Source organism: Rhincodon typus, chromosome 1, assembly GCF_021869965.1.
Source record: "Rhincodon typus isolate 14 chromosome 1, sRhiTyp1.1, whole genome shotgun sequence".
Classification (NCBI taxonomy): Eukaryota; Metazoa; Chordata; class Chondrichthyes; order Orectolobiformes; family Rhincodontidae; genus Rhincodon; species Rhincodon typus.
Window position 1 is genome coordinate 3,278,473 of NC_063332.1, and position 19,284 is coordinate 3,297,756.

Sequence of the window (19,284 nt, forward strand, 5' to 3'; positions counted from 1 at the left end):
ACCAATTTGGCGGGAGCACCAGGAGAGGGAATGCCCTCTGAGCTAATTGGCTGCTCGGCAACGAATGGATACGCCCCTCCGGGTTGGCTGTTAGGCGGCCAATGGAAGCCCCGGGTGGCAGCGAGGCGGCCAACTGGAAGTCTGGATTGGATGCACGGCAGTTAGAGACTTCAGGATTGGCTGTTGCGGGCACCCAATGGGAGACCCAGCTGGCGGCACGCTGGCCAAAGGGCTTCTAGATCGGCCGCACGACGGCCAATGGGAACGCGGATTACTGGCCCGCGGATAATATAAGAAGCGGCATCACGTGACCGCGGGTCTCAGTCAGCGACGGTGCGGGAGGATGGTGAGTGGGTTCCGACGGCGCAGCGGCAGGAGCTTGGGGCTGGAGGGCGAGAGGGAGACCTGGGGCTGCGAGCGCGATGGGTGGCGGTCAGGCCCGTCCCAACCCCTGAAGTAGCTTCCCTGCGGGCTGCCGGGTCTGACCCCCACCCGAACGTGCTCCCGGACCCGCGGCCTCATGGCGGCGGCGAGCAGGCCTCGGGTCCGGGTCAGGCCGCGCCTGATCCGCCCCATGTGTGTTTGGTGGGGGAACAGTGTGGAGGGAGCTTGGGGCCCTTAGGTAAGGAAAGATTCGCTGGCACTGGAGACAGTCCAGGGAAGGTTCAGTCGCCTCATACCAGGTTTGGAGAGATCTCATTATGAGGAGAGGTTGAGCCTTTACTCATTGGAGTTTAGAAGAATGAGGGGTGACCTTATTTAAAAGTACAAGATTCTTAAGGAAGTTAAACAAAAGACTGCGGATGCTGGAAATCCGAAACAAAAAATATTGCTGGAGCAGCTCAATAGGTCTGGCGGCCACAGTCACGTTTATAGATTCCCTACAGTGTGGAAAACAAGTCGTTCGGCCCAACAAGACCACACCAAGCAGCATCCCACCCAAACTCTCTCACCCCTCTCCCCACTCCCCTGTAACCCTAATGTAATGGCTAATCAACCCATCCAAACTACCCTGGATACTATGGGTAATTTAGCATGGCCAGTCCACATTACCTGCGCATCATTGGACTGTAGGAGGAAACCGGAGCACCCTGAGAAAATCCACGCAGACACCGGGAGAGTGTGCAAACCCCACACAGTCACCCAAAGTGGAATTAAGCCCGGGTCCCTGGCGCTGTGAGGCAGCAGTGGTAACCTCTGAGCTATCATGTTACACTGTGCTGACTCCAGTGACTCTCCTAACAGTACCCCGCACAGTCCAGTGATTCCTAAGTGAAATGATTGTAGAGGAATCTGCAACCAAAAGTTAGAATCTCTGACCAACTGAAGACCAGTGTAGAATTTCATTTGTTGTGAATCTGCAATTCCTTGCTGTAGAATCTGAGCTGTTAAGGTAGTCAGAGCTGAGATTTATAATGAAGTGATTGGGGGGGCAGTTATGGTGAAAATGTAGGAAAATAAGGTTCAGGATTATCAGGAGCAAATTACTGCAGATGCTGCAATCTGTACTGAAAACAATAAATGCTAAAGGCACCGTCTGACCAAGAGTCACCTAGGCTTGAAACGTTAGCTTGCTGTGATGTTTCATGGATGTTGCCTGACACGCTGTGATCTCCAGCATTTTTTGTTTTCAGTTCAGTATTTAGGTTGGCTTGGATCTCATTCAATGATGACGTAGATTCAATGGCCTAATTCTGCTTCTATGCCTTATAGTCTGAACCATCTTTTACTCTGTGTAAGTGTTCAATGGTGATAAGGTAAAGTGACTGTTACTGTGTCTAGCCAGCACACTTGCCTTTATTAGTCAAGGCATAGAATAGAAGCGCAAGGTGGTTATAATGGAGCTGTATGTGTTAGTTAGGTCACAGCTAGGGTGTTGTGTGTTTCTGGTCACAACATTATAGGAAGGGTGTCATTGCACTAGAGATGGTGCAAAAAGGATTCACTAGATTGTTGCTGGGGCTGAAGTGATTCGGCAATGAAAAGAGTAGTTGGCCTGAGAGAGATAGTAGGAGCTGCAGATGCTAGAGAATCCGAGACAACAAGGTGCAGAGCTGGATGAACACAGCAGGCCAAGCAGCATCATAGGAGCAGTTGGGCTGACGTTTCGGGCCTAGACCCTTCATCAGAAATGGGGGAGGGGAAGGGGGTTCTGAAATAAACAGGGAGAGAGGGGGAGGCAGATAGAAGATGGATAGAGGAGAGGAAACAGACAGGTCGAAGAGGTGGCGATGGAGCCAGTAAAGGTGAGTGTAGGGAGGGGATAGGTCAGTCCAGGGAGGACGGACAGGTCTGGGGGCGGGATGAGGTTAGTAGGTAGGAGATGGGGGTGCGGCTTGAGGTGGGAGGAGGGGATAGGTGGGAGGAAGAACAGGTTAGGGAGGCGGGGACGAGCTGGGCTGGTTTTGGGATGCGGTAGGGGGAGGGAAGATTTTGAAGCTTGTGAAATCCACATTGATACCATTGGGCTGCGGGGTTCCCAAGCGGAATATGAGTTGCTGTTCCTGCAACCTTTGGGTGGCCCAAGCGGAATATGAGTTGCTGTTCCTGCAATCTTCGGGTAAAGCAAACTACTACTCCCTTCTGAGTCCGAGGACAGAGGCCAGTTCTTTTTTTTTATATAGTAACTCCTGCTGGGGCATTTAGCACCAGGTCAGGTTCCTCCAACACTTCCTCTGATACGGACAGCATGTAATGCACAGTAGCTCACCTCTTGCTCCCAAAAGAAATTTGCTCTCCTCTTCAGGCGGCAAAGGCATCGAGGCTGCAATATCTGCCATGTCCATCTCAGTATCTTCAATGCTTGCTGGAAAGGGAGAACCCACCAGTTCCAGAATAGTCGGGGAGCTGGGCATGTTTTGATTTTGTCCCGTTTGCAAGTTTGAAGTGTTCATATGGTCCTGTGCTGTACTCTTCCTGGAAGTTTGGGACAATATTGAAGGAACTGCACTCGATATCTAAACCCATGAACCTGTCAAGGATGTGTTTGAGGTTATGGAGCTGTAGGAAATTGGAGTTCATGGAGCAAAGCAGTGAAGCAGTTTGTAACCTTAAGATATTAATATTGACTTGCACTGTCAGTGCAGGTGTGATTGGTGAATGGGAATCAGGACAAGTGACAATTTGGGCAGCAGTGATTTTGATGGACCTCTCTAACTTAATGGAGAATAGAATATGGAAGGAGACCAGTCAGGTTGAATGTTAGGTTGGTTAATTCCCAAGGTAACAGCAGGATTTCAGATTAGCCAACATAGGAACCTGGTAGGGTGGTGTTGTAAAAATGGAAACGGGTAAATTCAGAATGCGTTGTGTACTCGGGAGCTCATCTTGGAATTGGGCTTTTGAACAGTCTCGAAGTGCCAGAGAAAGGCAGCATCTGTGGAGAGAATAGCACTGAATGTTTTGCATCTGGCTTTGTTTCTCTTACAGATGCTCCTGGACCTGACTTTCTCCAGCAATTTGAATTTGTTTCAAATCTCCAGCATCCACAGCTTTTGTTTTATTATGCTATTGTAAAAAGTCTTGATCAGTCTCCCAGTTACCAGAAAGGCTGAAGTCTGTAACTCAAGCAAATTTTTTGAATAAGACACTGGGCACAATGAGAGGTAACGAGGTGTAGAACTGGTTGAACACAGCAGGCCAAGCAGCATCAGAGGGTCTAGACCCGAAACAACATCAGCCTTACTGCTCCTCTGATGCTGCTTGGCCGGCTGTGTTCATCCATCTCTACACCTTGTTATCTCAGATTCTCCAGCATCTGCAGTTCCTACTATCTCTGAAATAATGTTCTAGGGATGTGGGATAGCAAGGTGTAGAGCTGGATGAACAAGCAGCATCAGAGGAGCAGGAAGGCTGACGTTTCGGGCCTGGACCCTTCTTCAGAAATGGGGGAGGGGGAGGGGAAGGGCTTCCTGAATGATGTTGCCTGGCATGGAGGGAAGGTCTTATGAGGAAAGGCTGAGGGTTTTGAGGCTGTTTTCATTAGAGAGAAGAAGGTTAAGAGGTGACTTGATAGAGTAAAGAACCTACCTCTGACATCTGTCCTATATCTATCACCCCTCAATTTAAAGCTATGTCCCCTCGTGCTAGCCATCACCATCCGAGGAAAAAGGCTCCCACTGTCCACCCTATCTAATCCTCTGATCATCTTGTATGTCTCAGAGTAGTAAGGGCGTGGAATGCCCTGCCTGCAAAAATAGTAGACTCGCCCACTTTAAGGGCATTTAAATGGTCATTGGATAAACATATGGATGATAATGGAATAGTTTAGGTTAGATGGGCTTCAGATTGGTTTTCACAGGTCGGCGCAACATCGAGGGCCGAAGGGCCTGTACTGCGCTGTAATGTTCTATGTTCTAAATAGGGAGAGAAGGGGAGGTGGATAGAAGATGGATAGAGGAGGAGATAGGTGGAGAGGAGACAGACCGGTCAAAGAGGTGGGGATGGAGCCAGTAAAAGTGAATGTAGGTGGGGAGTTAGGGAGGAGATAGGTCAGTCCAGGGCAGATGGACAGGTCAAGGGGGCGGGATGGGGTTGGGGCTTGAGGTGGGAGGAAGGACAGGTTAGGGAGGCGGGGACGAGCTGAGCTGGTTTTGGGATGCAGTAGCGGGAGGGGAGATTTTGAAGCTTGTGAAGTCCACATTGATACCATTGGGCTGCAGGGTTTATACCATGTCGAGTGGTGAGGCTGGAAATTTGCCCTGATGGTAATCATCTAGCCACTGTCATTTCTCTTACAAACCAGCTGGGGGTTCACCAATTTTCTTTAGGGATCGACAACTGCCATCATTACCTAGTCTGGCCTACATGTAACTCCAGAGCCGTAGCAATGTAGTTTACCCATTACTACCCTCTGTGTGTTTAAGGGTGGACAATAAGTACTGGCCTAGCCAGTCTCCATGATCAGAGATGTATAAATAAATAAAGGCACACAGTACCTGGCCAGGGAAGGTCTCTGTTAAACATCTGTAGACCCTACAGCCATCTCAACTAGAATATTCAGTTCTGGGTGCCACACTTTAGGCAAGAAAAGAAGGCTTTGGAGAGAGTGCTGATAAGATTCATGGAAATAATACCAGGGTGACTTACAAAGAAAGATGGAGTTGGGCCACTCTTCAAGAAAAGGTGATTTGATCGTCAAAATCATGAGAAGTCTGGATGATGTCTACAGGGAGGAAATGTTGTTTTGGTAAAAGTGTTGTGAACAAGAGAGCAGAGGATTCTGATATGTGATGCTTCAGGTCTGCCCTTTGCTGCCTGAGTGTATTGCAAGGTTGGATTCAGTTGTGGCTTCCAAGAGGGAGTTGGGGCAGTTTTGTGAAAACAAAGAATGTACAGATTATGGGGAGAAAGACACTGAGTTGCTTACTTAGTGCGATGGTGGACCTTATGGCCACCACCTGCACTCTTAACTATTGAGTTAAGTTTGACCTAGAAATGGTTTGAAGTCAGGTTAGCAGCAGCTCTAAAGCCACCTATTCAAGCAGCCACCATCACAATGGGATAGGCATTGAATGGTCTATTGATGTGCCCAGCTAGTGAGACCCCCATCCTGTGAGTAAATAAAGCACTCACCTGTGGCCCAGACAAAAATGAGGCATTGTAGGAGGGAGAATGTTGAGGCAGCTGTTTCAAAAGCTGCAGGCAGATTGAGAACGCCAAGGAAAGCTTACCTTTGTCAAAGGATGTGAGCATTATTTGAACTTGGGTGTCAATTGGCAGAATCTGAAGGGGTTGAGTTGGATGCTGGTAGCTTATTCAAAGATTTTGGAAAGGAGGGAAATTTTGTGGGTGGGGGCAGCCATTTGCAAAAATGGACAAGGGATGTTGATGCAAGAAGACAAAGGATGAACTGAAGAAACCAAATGTGATGTGGCTGAGGTATAACTGAGATGGAATCTCAGTGGTTAGCACTGCTGCCTCACAGCGCCAGGTACCCGGGTTCGATTCCACCCTTGGGCGACTGTCTGTATGGAGTTTGCTCACACTCCCGGTGTCTGCATGGGTTTCCTCCCACAGTCCAAAGATGTGCAGGCTGGGTGAATTGGCCATGCTAAGTTGCCTGTAGTGTCCAGGGATGTTTAGGTTAGGTGGGTTAGACATGGGGAAATGCAGGGGTAGGGGAATAAGTTGGGGTGGGATACTTTTCGCAGGGGCGGTGTGGACTTGTTGGGCCAATTGGCCTGTTTTTGCACTGTAGGGATTCTATGATTAACAAATTCTGTATTCAAAAATACATAGGAACAAATGGCTCGACTCGAATTGTTGAACTCTTGAATCCAGAAGAATGTAAAGGATCTACTGGGGAAAGGAGGGACCATTGATTGAGCTTATGTACAGCTGTTTCTTGGAGGAGTGTGGGACAGATTGGATTGGGGCAGAGATTTAAGGTGTTATGAAATCTCCTCTCTTAATCTAGTCTGTCTAAAACTCACGTGTAACTAAACAACCCTTTGTTAAATCCTGCAAAATTTCCCATTGATTTGCCAGTACCTCTGTATTTGCACCAAAGATTCTGAGAGATTCTTACAAGGAGTTTGCTGCAGGTATTCTATGAACTGTTCCATGTTGTCTTGTCAGGTTCTGTTACATGTGTTGTTCGAACATGCTGCTGGCTATGCATTGCTGGCAGTTAAAGAAGTTGAGGAGATCGGCTTGCTTCTTCCTCAGGTGAGCTAGTATTTAAGATTCTTGCGAAGATTTGTAGCTCAGTTTGTGGGTGAGGTTGTTGGCTTTCTAGCTGAGCTGGCTGGTTATCGTACTGACGTTTCGTCACCATGCTAGGTAACATCATCAGTGCGGCTCCTGATGAAGCAATGTTGTTCTACTCTGCTTGGTATTTATATGATCCAGTCTTGTTAAGTTGGCTTGTGTCATTTCCCCATATACAGAACAGAGCCGGAAATGACATCAATGAACTTAACAGACCGGATCATATAAATACCAAGCAGAGTAGAACAACATTGGTTCATCAGAGGTCGCACTGATGATGTTACCTAGCATGGTGATAGAACATCTGAACAATAACCAGCCAGCTTGGTGAGCAAGCCAACAAACTCGTGAGCTAGTATGTTTGGTGCCAGATTTCCCTATTTTTTTGAGTGGTTATTTTGTGAGATTGGGTTAGTACAGCATGGAAACAGACTCTTCAGTCCAACCAGTCCATGTGGGCAATAATCCCAAACTAAACTAGTCCCACCTGCATGCACTTGGCCCATATCTCTTCAAACATTTCTTATTTATGTACTTTTCCAAATGTCCTTTAAACATTGTAACTACCCACAACCACCACTTCCTCTGGAAGTTCATTTCATATGTACAACACAGTGTAAAATTTTAAAAAGTTACACTTCATGTCTTTTTTTAAATTGCCTCCTCTCCCCTTAAAAATATGCTCCCTAGTATTGAAATCCCCACTCTAGGGCAAAGACTCCTGCCATTCGCCTTATCTATGACCCTTATAATTTCATAAACCTCGATAAGGTTGCCCCTCAACCTCAACATCAGTGGATGACCCAGCCTCTCCTTATAACTCAAACCCTCCATTTCTGTCAACATCCTGGTTTCTGAACCCTCTGCAGCTTAATATCCTTCCTGTATCAGGGCAACCAGTACAGGACTCCAGAAGAGGTAAAACCTCAACATGATGTCCCAATGCCTATACTCCATGGTCTGAGCCGTGAAGGCAAGCATCCTAAATACCTTCTTAACCACCCTATCTATATGTGATACAAACTTCAAAGAACTATGCGCCTGAACCCCTAGGTGTTTGTTTTACCATAATGCAATACCTCGCATTTATCCAAATTAAGCTTCTTCTGCCAGTCCATTGAGCCAATTGATCAGATCACTTTGTAATCTTAGATAACCTCCTTTACTGTCCACTGTACCACAATCTTGGTGTCATCCACAACCTTACGAACCATGCCTTCTATATTCTTGTCTAAATCATTTACATAAATGACAAACAAAAGTGGGCCCAGCACCGATCTCTGTGAAACACTGTTGGTCGCATGCCTCCAGCCCAAAAAACAACACTCCTCCGTCACTTTGTCTCCTGCCATTAAGCCAATTTTGTATCCAATTGGCAAGCTCACCCTGAATCTCATGTGATCTAACTTTACTGACCAGTCTACCATGTGGAACCTTGTCAAAGGCTTTACTAAAATCCAAATAAACAATGTCTACTGCTTTGCCCTCAATCGTCTTGATTACTTGCTGACAAAACTCAAACTAGGGGTGGCACGGTGGCACAGTGGTTAGCACTGCTGCCTCACGGCGCCAGGGACCTGGGTTCGATTCCAGCCTCGGGCGACGGTCTGTGTGGAGTTTGGACATTCTCCCCGTGTCTGCGTGGGTTTCCTCTGGGTGCTCCGGTTTCCTCCCACAGTCCAAAGATGTGCAGATTAGGTGGATTGGCCATGCCAAATTGCCTGTAGTGTTCAGGGATGTGTAGACTAGGTGGGTTATAGGGGGATGGGTCTGGGTGGGATGCTCTAAGGTTTGGTGTGGACTTGTTGGGCCGAAGGGCTTGTTTCCACACCGTAGGGATTCTGTGATTCTAAACAAGTTTGAGAGACATTTTCCCTGCACAAAGCTATGCTGACTATCCCTAACATTCCTTGGGTTCTTGCCAAACAGCCAGGTACAGTACCTTTGCAGCACTTGTTAAACAGAGGTCTGTCAGCCCAGATTGTGCCTGCTAGAGGCTGAACCCTCAAATTCACAGCTCATTGGTTTCGAACAAAAATAATGGCAGTTTTGTACTGAACAAGTTTGAAGGAATCCTCAAGCTTATGGCTAATAGATGGTCCCTGGCTGTGTATTTCTAGTAATGCCTTGTATCAGCAGATAAGACCAATGCAGTTGCTACCCTCTGATCATGCAAGTCTACGTGCTGTCGGTATTGATGGGTGAGTTTGAGGGCAGGTTAGTGATTGAAAATTGGGTTGACTGTGTGGGAGGGAGAGCAGCCCTGTGTTCTCTGCTGCTGACTTTCTTGATTGCATTCAGTAATGTGTGTGACTGCTCCCCGGCTGGGTTTGTAGATGTCACGAGCTAATTGCTGTGCAACTGTCCCTTCCTGTTTCAGGTGGTGGAGAGTATGCTGACCATTGGCAAATTCAACAGTATTGTTAAACTAGTGGCATTTTCACCGTTTAAGTCTGCTCAAAGTGCCCTTGAAAACATGAATGCTGTTTCTGAAGGTGAGTCTGGGAATTTCTGGTTTGGGTCAGATTCTAATAACAGCTATGTGATGAGTTGAGTTGGGTTGCTGTGTGTCCTGTCTGGTCTATGTAATGGTGACAAGTTATTATCCATAAGTCAATCTTGTTAAAGTGATGTACTGAGGGGAGATCATTTCACTCCCAGTGTTTCCTATTCATTCGTGGGAAGTAGGCATTGCTGGTTGGGCCAGCATTTATTGCCCACCCCTATCTGTCCTTCATAAGTTTCTACGCCTAACAAACTGGCATGTAACTATGGCAGCTAGTCTGGACAGTGCACTTGGCTGTACCCGAGAATTGGGAATTGCAGAGTAGTGTTAGTCTGGGGAACAGGAGTGTTGTGTAAAATTAAAGTGTATGGGAACAGGGGGAGTGTATTAAGGTGGAGAGAAAATTAGATAGCAGATAGGAAACAGTATGGATAAATGGATCTTTTTCTGAATAGCAGGCAGTGACTATTGGGGTACGACAGACATTGGTATGAGGACCCCAGCTGTTCGCAAGATCGGTTAATGATTTAGATGAGGGAACTAAATGTAATAGCTTATTTGCAGATGACACAAAACTGAGTGGAAGGGTGAGCTGTGAGGAGGTTGCAGACATGTTAGTGTGATTTTTGACAGGCTGAATGAGTGGTCAGGTGAAATTGAGCCAAGTTTGTCCAATCACTTGTACTAGGCAACATCCTGGTAAAATTTTTTTTCTGTACCCTCTCAAAAGCTTCTGCATTCAAGTAGTGTGGCAACCAGAACTATACACAAAATTCCAAATATGACCAAACTAACTATGCAATTTTGGTCTCCTTATCTGAGGAAGGGAGCTCTTGCTATAAATTAGAAAAATGACAATGAAGTTAAAAAGATGAGTATTACAGTCTCCGGTCGATCAGTGCAGGGGACTTCCACCTGTGGCCTGACCAGGCTCGCAAGCCACTGACTGTCCACACTGGTCCCCAGTTTGATAACCATCCCTACATCGCTCAGGCCTCCAGCTTGCTCTAGCTCTGGAGAGAACACCAAGGGGACAAAAAGAGAAGAAAGCAGAGGAGCTCCTGTTGGAGTAACCTACTCTGCCGCCACTTTGGCTGGAAATTTTCGGGCCGAGATGAGAAGTTTTTTCGAGAGCTTTGAGCCTGTCAAATTCACCACCACAGAATGTGGTTAAAGCCAAAACATTGTGTTTTCATGAAGGAGGTAGAAACAGCTTTTGTGGCTAAAGGGTTACGGAGGGTGAGAGTGGGCAGGATTTGGGTGTTGAGCTCAGTGATCAGCCATGAGCATATTTAGTGGTGGAACAGACTCAAGGGGTTGAATGGTCTACTGTCTGCCTTATGTCCCCTGATAGAATTCTCCAAGTCCTTTAAACTGTCGTGCACGGCTGTTTGGTATAACTGCCAACCTAGTCTGTTATAAAGTGAGTTACCTGAGCTGACTGAAAGCTGTTTCCCAGGTATTGTTCACGAGGACATGAGGCTCCTGCTGGAGACAAACATGCCTGCTTCCAGCAAGAAGAGGAAGGTGATCCTGGGGGTGGCAGATCCAAAAATTGGAGCGGCGATCCAGGAGGAAATTGGCATCCACTGTCAAACTGGAGGGGTGGTGGCAGAAATCCTTCGAGGTGAGGATGGGATTGGTGAAGGGACTAAATCAGTGTTGAGCTACCAGTGGAATTCTTGCGTTAACTGGGAGTGAGTTACACAAGATTTGACATGTTGTGTGGTCTGGCTAAGCTAAGCTATCCCTGGTTTATGGGCAAGTCTCTGTCCCTTATCAGAATACTGAGTCTTGCAGCTTTGGGTCTTCTGTTTTTGCTAATGAATACACTGCTATTTGAGATTTCAGCATAACATCTCTCACACGTGTGTTCTTGCTCCATATCCTTTCATTCTAGAGTTTTCTTGTAAATATCTACTTTTGCTTCCTCCTGGTGTACTGATGGGCTGTTTTATTTTCTGCTGTAGGGGTGCGGCTTCATTTCCACTCGCTGGTGCAGGGTCTGTCTGCACTATCTGCTGCCAAAGCCCAGCTAGGCTTGGGGCACAGCTACTCTCGGGCCAAGGTGAAGTTTAATGTGAACCGTGCAGACAATATGATCATCCAGTCTATCAGCCTGTTGGACCAACTGGACAAAGACATCAACACATTCTCCATGAGAGTCAGGTAAACAGGGACCAGGAACACTCAATCTTTTAACTGAAGACCCCAGTGTCCCTAAGGCTTAGTGCTGGTGCTGGTGCTGGTGCTGTTGCTTTGTAAATACAAGGTTGATCAGCACATTGGTGTCATCAGAATGCCAAGAAATTGTAGTTAATATGGTGTAATATTGGGGGCACTGGAGAAATAACACATAATGATCAAATATTTTAAACTGTTAGGAAGCTCTTGGATTGGGCCTTGTCTCTGGGTCTGATGCCCTGCTGGCCTCCTTTGACTTACCACAGACAGTGCTTTCTTTCAGCGCTGACTGTATAGAAATGGGAGGTAAAGTACAATTCCCTGTTACACCACAGCCGTGCTCCTTCTGTGGCTCAGGTTGTATTGTTGACAGGGAGACACCTTCTGACTTGTTAACCAAGACATTTAGAGAGAGCTGTGTGTCACTCGTTGTGAACTGATAACTAGGGCTTGGCTTATTTGACCAAAAGGTGATCTGTTCATTTCTCGTGATCTCTGTTCCTTTCTCTTCACAGAGAGTGGTATGGATACCACTTCCCAGAGCTCATCAAGATTGTTGCAGACAACTATACTTACTGTCGACTAGCAAAACTAATTGGGAATCGCAAGGAGCTATCCGAGGAGAGCCTGGGCTCCCTGGAAGAGATTGTAATGGACAGTGCCAAAGCCCAGGCCATCCTTGATGCAGCACGCAGTTCTATGGGTTGGTGTTGCATTGTTGTGTTGAAAGTTTGTTTCTTCCAGTACCCTCCGCCCTATGTTTTTGTGTTGCTTCTCTCCATTCCTGTGTGTGCTATAGCTGCATTCCAGGCAGTTGAGGGACTGCCTTGCTGCTCTGTCACTATTAAAGAGTTTAAATTAGGTCAGAAATGTGTAACACGTTGTGATGATCCCTCAAATCTGTCAATCCTCTGATTAAACTGTGAGGATGATCCATGTTCTGAGCGTGTTCACTCTGGCCCTGGTCAGAATTGTGCAGGTGACATTCTGTGATGACTTAATACACTCAAGTGTGCAATCCAACCTGCCCAGAAGTGTAAAATAAGAATGTAAATAGGAGCAGGAGTAAAATCATCCCTCAACTGTTCAGAAAGATTTGTTTATTGTCGGACCTGTGAATGTGTGTGCTGAGTGTGCATGAATCATTTGTTAGGCTCCACCTTGTGGTTTGGGTCATCTCATTGCAGAAAGGATGTGATTGTGCTGAACAGGGCAGGCAGGAGGTGAATTATCAGCATGTTGCCAGAACTGGGGAAATTAAAGCTGAAGAAAGATTGAACAGGCTGGGAACAAAAACAAGTTGCTGGAAAGGCTGTGAAAAACGGGTTCTGAGGAAGGGTCACCGGACCTGAAACGTTACCTCTGATTTTCTCTTCACAGATGCTGCTAGACCTGCTGAGCTTTTCCAGCAACTTATGTTTTTGTTCCTGATTTACAGCATCTGCAGTTCCTTTGTTTTTTTATTTGGACAGGCTGGGGTTGTTCTCTTTGGAACAAGGAGGCTGAGGGATTTTTTTTGAAGTGTACAAAATTTGGGGAGCATCCTGGATAGGGTGGGTGGCAGCCTTCCACCTAAAGGGTGGAGTGTGTCTGGAACTATCTAGCCCTCATCTCAGTCCTGAATAGTTGGCCCTGTATTCTCATCCCCTGTCTGAGATTACTCTGCTCGGGAAACCTAGTCTCAGCATTTACACTAAAGCCTCTTGAACATGTTATATTTTTATTCAGATTTTTCTAAACTCTAGAAAGTATAGACAAATCTGCTCAATCGCTCCTTATAGGATGGTCCCCTCATCTGAAGAAAGAGGTTTAGTGAATATTTGCACTCCCTGTAAGAGACATGCTTCACTGTGGAATATTAAAACAAGACAGTTCTCCTGTGGTGACCTCAGTATTGTTTATTACATACTCTAATCTTCACTGTGAAAGGATTGTGGTTAACATGATTTACCTTCCTAATTGTATATTTTGCCTGCATGTTAACTTCCTGTGATTTTTTGCGCAGTGTTTTCATAGTGAGCGCTCTGCCAGACTCAACCATAATTCCAATACCGTCTAACTTCTGCATCTCTTGCTGTGACAGGTATGGATATCTCTCCAATCGACCTCATTAACATCGAGAGCTTCTCTAACAGAGTGGTTTCTCTGGCTGAATACAGGACTACTTTACAGGATTACCTGCGCTCCAAGATGAGCCAGGTGGCACCCAATTTGGCAGTCCTCATTGGGGAGGTGGTAAGTGGTGCCATGTTTTGCCCTACTGTGAAGATTTTGGCAGCAATTAACCAACCATCCTCGCCCAGCACTGTGTTTTAAACTTGCGCTGCTTGTGTGGCGAGGGCTTGCAGTGAAAGTTACAGTAGTGGAATGTGCGATTTACTTTTGAAGTCTTCTGTCCATTTGGAAAGTGTCTGTGTTAAGTGTATAGTGTGCCTGCAACTCCAGTGCATTAGTGTCTAGATTAGGTCTGGAACGTGAATCACGTTGTGATGATCTCCTAAATCTGTCAATCCTCTGATTAAACTGTGAGGATGATCCAAGTTCTGAGCGTGTTCACTCTGGCCCTCGTCATGAGCTGTTTGGGTAGTATTGGTGAAATCCATTCTCCCAGCTTTCCCTAAAGCTGCTAATTCTTTAAACATTTGTCTAGGCCCTGCATCACAGCATGCTGCACTGCCCCCTTTAACCAAGAGGCCTGTTTTTCAAGTTAATATTAGCTTCTCTGACCATGGGAAAGTATTTGTAGTCCAGGTTCTGTGATCGGGCTGATGGTATTGAGTCATAGGGGGCTGTTGTAGACATGTGGTAAATGTTGATTTTATTCTTCCCTCTTTAGGTGGGTGCCCGTCTCATCTCCCACGCAGGCAGTCTGACGAATCTGGCCAAGTACCCAGCCTCAACGGTGCAGATTTTGGGTGCAGAGAAAGCTTTGTTCAGGTATAGCTGCTGGGTGGCTGTGGTGATGGCAGGTTACTGGGTGGCTGTGTTTGATGCACTGCCAGTGTGTTTGCAGGCAGTGTGAGTGATAACCAACCCCAGCTCTGAGCAGCCACTGCTTTACTCCATGATGCTACTACTAATGTCTAGTCTGTAAGGGGTGTATTTTCGATTTGGATCCCTTGCATTAGGTATTGACCTTTTATTGCCACCACTTTTATTTTAGTTTGTAACTAATTGGCATGGAGAATGTTGCGTCTGAAGACTGATGTGTACTGTTAATCTCTTGTACATTTCAGGATGTTGGTGTTACTGAGCCAACATTTGTTGTCCATGTGAATTTGCCCTTGAGAAATTGGTGGTGAGCCACCTCTAGAACTGCTGCAAGGATAATGTATGTTTCCATGTTGGGTTGGAGTGTGACTTGCAGATGGTGATGCTGCTGTGAAAGGAGGCTTCACTAATTACAGCAATGTTCTGTGTGTATCTGGAGAAATGAAGCTAAAGTAGGCCACTTGTCCCCTCAAGTCTGCTGCATAAGAACATACGGGTTAGGAGTTACAATAGGCTTTTTGACTATTCATGATCTCTATCGTTATGATCACGGCTGATCAATTTATGTTGTGAATACCGCATTTCTTCCTGGCCTGACAAGAATTTGCCCCGCTTCTATTCCTTAGGATTCAAAGCATAAGCTTCCATTGCCCTTTCAGGAAAAGTTCCAGCATTTCTTGGCCCTCCTGAGAAATGCTTCTCCTTTCCCCTGTCTGAAAGGGCTAGCCCTTGTGTATAAACTGGTGCCTGACCTCCCAGGCTCTCCCACAAGAGAAAACCCTGCCTTGTCCGCAGGCATACTGTCAGGGCCACCCAGGATCGTGTATGTTTCAAACCTGTCACCTCTTCCTTTTCTAAGCTCCAAAAAGAAAGCCAAGTCTGTCCAACCTTTCCATTCCAGGTGTGGTCTCACCACTGCCCCTTGCGGGTGAAGAGTAACCTCAACTTCCGTATTCCATTTAACTTGCAGTAAACAATAGCATTTTATTAAATTTCCAAATTACAATCAACCATCTTATTTTTCCTTAATCTCCACTTTGGGAAGGACTGTAACTCCTTTTCCTAGCTTTGCTGTCTATAGGAAATCATAAGCTTTCATTTCCCTCACCTTTTGCCCTTAATTTTAGCCTTTTTTATTTGGCTGTTTTTCATTGAGTCCACAGTCTGCTGGCTTGCCTTTGTGTGATTATATGCTTTTCTTTAAAGTTTGATGCCATGGTACATGTATAATTAGTGCATCCGTCCCTTTGCTTTTTTTCTTCCTCATTGCAATGTTTCTGTTGTGTATTCCTGTCAAGTGCTATTTACCATTTCCCATATACCTTCCTCTTGCTTCGTATTTACTACATTTTCCTGAGTTATGCAGCTTGCTTGAACACTGGTCCTAACAATTCAATGGCCCATGAGCCCATTTGTACTGCAGCAGGTTTTGAGCCATTTTTGCTGATGGATAGAGTGAGCTGACCTAAATACCCTCCTCCTGTCTGGTCGTGTGCGGATGGAGGGGGTCATACATGTCTAACCACCGCTTCCATCCCTGTCTGACTGCAGAGCATTAAAAACCAGAGGAAACACTCCCAAGTACGGCCTCATCTTCCACTCGACATTCATTGGCCGAGCGGCAGCAAAGAATAAGGGCAGGATTTCCCGTTACCTGGCCAACAAGTGCACAATAGCATCAAGGATTGACTGCTTCTCAGGTGAGGTCTGGACGGGGTCCACTGGGGTGTTGCTTCAGCCAGCATGGTGACTGCAGTGATGTTTTGAGTATTTTTCGTCAACCGCATTTCACTGCTGTGAATGTTGACAATGTTTCTCTGAGCAGAGCCGGCTGGATGGAGCAGGGTCTGCTGTACCAGTTGTGTGGCAGTAAGGTACTGCTTTGTAGTTTGCATTTCTGTTTGGCACCACAAGAAAACTGTGGGCTTCAGTTATTGGTGTGTGGATTGTGTATTTTTGGCAGTACAGGCTTGATGGACCAAAGGACCTCTTCTATACAGTATGATTCTACGTGGGTGATCCGGGCAAACCTGGTAATGTTCCATCCTGTTGGGGTGGAGCTGGAGTTAGTAAACTCGTTGGGGAGTGTACTGCTGTCCAGGGCTGTTTGGGAGAGGCTGGTCTCTGCTCCCTGGGACTGTGAATTGGGGATGATGTGGGTGGAGGTGAGCTGATGTACGAACAAAGCTGACCATTCTCCTGTGACTCCATATATTGACTCTAAATTGTTCTATTTCAGAAATACCCACTAGTGTTTATGGAGGCAAGCTTCGAGACCAGGTTGAAGAAAGGTTGGCATTCTACGAGACTGGTGAAGCTCCTCGCAAAAACAGCGAAGTTATGAAGGAGGCTGCCACTGAGGTGGGTGTGAGGACTGAGGAAGGGAGTGAATTAAAACGCGGGATTTTCTTCTTTAACGGACATTGTTAACTCTGGGTTTTGAGGTCAACTTGCATCTCCCTTGTCCCTTCTAATGATGCCAGTTTTTTTTATTCATATTCTCCTGATCATTGTTTTTTATTGTTGGTTATGAGTTCAGAATGGTACCACTGCACTACTTAACTGTAACCTGAGGCACTGCTGTCAGCTGGATGGGGGCCTATTGGAGATGATGCAAACATTGATAAACTGACAGATACTGTGGAGGAAAAAATATTGATTTAATGAGGCTGATCCATTGGGATCCATCCAGTAAACAATAGCTGAGTGCAGGCTCGACAGTGAATGTGGAATGACTGTAGCAGTTTCTCTTTGCAAATATGAGATAGCTCTGACTTAAGCAACTTCTGTTTCTAGGCAGCTGAAGTGGCAGCAAAGCTGAAGAGAAAGATGGAAAAGAAAGAGAAGAGGCGAAAGAAGAGAGAGAAGAGAAAGCTGGAAGGCCTGGCTGCTGAGCAAGGACAGGAGGATGAGGAGGAGGAGCCAGCTACAAAGAGAGCCAAACTGGAGAGTGAGGTGAGGGAAGAGTCTCTTCAGTCTGAAGGTTTTTTGTGTAACTTCCACATTATGCTAACACTGTCTTTTTGTGTAGGAGAATGGAGATGTAGAAGTGGAGGTGAAGAAAAAGAAGAAGAAGAAGAAAACTGATAATGAGGAACTGATGCTTGACAGTGTGTCAAACGGTGTCCAGGAAACAGTTGTCCCAAAGAAGAAGAGGAAGCAGCTTGTGGCTGAGGAGGTAGAGGAGCCAGTGACTCCTGTGTCAGATAAGAAGAAGAAAAATAAAAAGAACAAATCTGAGTAGGGGATGCTGAAACTACCCTCTTAACCCCGTTGGGAACTGGTTTAAAATTACTTATTTTTATATAAATATTTTATTTTGATTGTTCGGTTTGTGTGCTGCCTATTGTGCATGTAATGAGACCTGTGTCATACCAGGGCCTTGGGGCTGAGTGTGAGGGAGCTCTCATACTCCCTATTCCATCCAGGATTATTCCTGCTGAGTGCTGTTTGAGGCAGTGCCTTCAGTCCAGTTGCTGTGTGGAGGTATTACTTGTGTTCATACAACACAGCTTTACCAGGAACAAAAACAAAGTTGCTGGAAAAGTTCAGCAGGTCTGGCAGCATCTGAAAAGGAGGAAACAGAGTTAACGTTTCGGGTCCGGTGACCCTTCCTCAGAACAGCTTTACCAGGGACTGGGGTTTTCACCACAAATGTCTTGATATGACGGATTCAGTCCTGGCATTATGCTGGTCAATACCAATAGAAAGGATTCACTGGTAGGCCGCAGTCACAGTGGTCTTGCTGGCCTGAAATTAATGTCCTGTGTTGTCCTCTGGTGGAGCAAGGAGTTGGTGAAACTCAGCAGTGTTCAACTTGGAAATTGTATATATGTACAGTTATTAAATTTCTGTCTTGCACACTGGATTCGTCATTAAGATTTGTGCCAGCAGTTACATCAGTCAGCATCTTGTACTGAGGGAGGGGATGTGGGCTCTTAAATTGCTTTTGCTTCAATGTGGTGGAGGGGACACGATGGACTTTATCTGTGCTGTATAGAATGACAAAAGGAACAGGACATCTTGCCCATTTTCTCTGTGCCTTTCACTTCACTGTCTCCACTGCTGACTGGGACATGCTAAAAAGGCTAGCAATCCTCGCGATCATTCCTTCTGTCTTAAATAGGAGGCTCCTTTTATTATAATTCCAGGTAAGACAGGACAAGCTATTTTCCCAAATGAAACTGGGTTTGATTGGTTTATTTGCAGTTAGTTAATGTGATTAGTCACTGAAACATTTACACAAGGTTACATATATTCTTTAACAGAACACAAGTTTATCACCGGAAAGAGCAAGGCTATACAAGACCATGGTTTTTCATGCATGTTAATACAGACAGCAAAACAAATTTTCACCCTCTGATCTTTTACAGTACTCTCTTGACAATTTTACAGTTCTGTTTGAGCTCTGGTGTGAATTTTTCACAATTCTGATGACCTAAACATTTTCAATTCTTGAAAACTTCCAGTCTCTTTAGCTTGGAAGCTGAAAAGCTAAAACTGCTTCAGCTAGGGTGACTAGTTACTCTGAACTGAACTGAACTGAAGAACTTGATTTGCCTGCTGGGAGAAAATTACTCTCCCTTCTGAACTGAAGTCAAAACCTAAACTAATAGCCTCTGGTCTGTTTGCAAATTAAGCAGTAAAATATTCCCATCCATTTAGACCCTCCTAGATATTGTTACCCTGTAGACATTTGACTGAGATCACCATACCAAATTCCCTTTACCTTCATAGAGTTAACTACAATAAATCTACCTCTATATTTTAAAATTTAAATTCCAAATTATTACTTATGTGCCATTTAATATACCTTGTTTTTATAAACACTGTCTCTCTAGTTTGAGATTTCCCTGTTAGCTTAAGATCCTTCACCAGAGTTTAGGCAGTTA

General features: G+C 45.7%; 1 protein-coding gene and 2 non-coding genes across 3 annotated transcripts; all 3 read left to right on the plus strand.

Annotated features, from left to right (window-relative positions):
* The first annotated feature begins 308 nt into the window (after positions 1 to 308).
* On the plus strand, positions 309 to 18,253 carry nop56 (NOP56 ribonucleoprotein homolog). Its single transcript, XM_020521908.2, has 12 exons — positions 309 to 346; positions 6,580 to 6,669; positions 9,092 to 9,206; positions 10,677 to 10,844; positions 11,188 to 11,386; positions 11,917 to 12,104; positions 13,485 to 13,636; positions 14,238 to 14,338; positions 15,944 to 16,092; positions 16,632 to 16,753; positions 17,189 to 17,347; positions 17,424 to 18,253. Exons 1-12 carry the CDS (start codon positions 344 to 346, stop codon positions 17,634 to 17,636), a joined length of 1,659 nt encoding a protein of 552 aa, XP_020377497.2. The 5' UTR covers positions 309 to 343; the 3' UTR covers positions 17,637 to 18,253.
* On the plus strand, positions 11,646 to 11,784 carry LOC125484991. The gene has a single exon (XR_007263777.1). It is a non-coding gene; the product is annotated as a small nucleolar RNA SNORA51 (small nucleolar RNA).
* On the plus strand, positions 16,996 to 17,068 carry LOC125484987. The gene has a single exon (XR_007263770.1). It is a non-coding gene; the product is annotated as a small nucleolar RNA SNORD57 (small nucleolar RNA).
* Positions 18,254 to 19,284: the final 1,031 nt, after the last annotated feature.

Coding starts and splice junctions, on each gene's coding strand:
- nop56 (XM_020521908.2), top strand. Junction 6,670..9,091: donor TCGGCTTGCTTCTTCCTCAG/GTGAGCTAGTAT, acceptor TTCCTGTTTCAG/GTGGTGGAGAGTATGCTGAC. Junction 10,845..11,187: donor GGTGGCAGAAATCCTTCGAG/GTGAGGATGGGA, acceptor TTTCTGCTGTAG/GGGTGCGGCTTCATTTCCAC.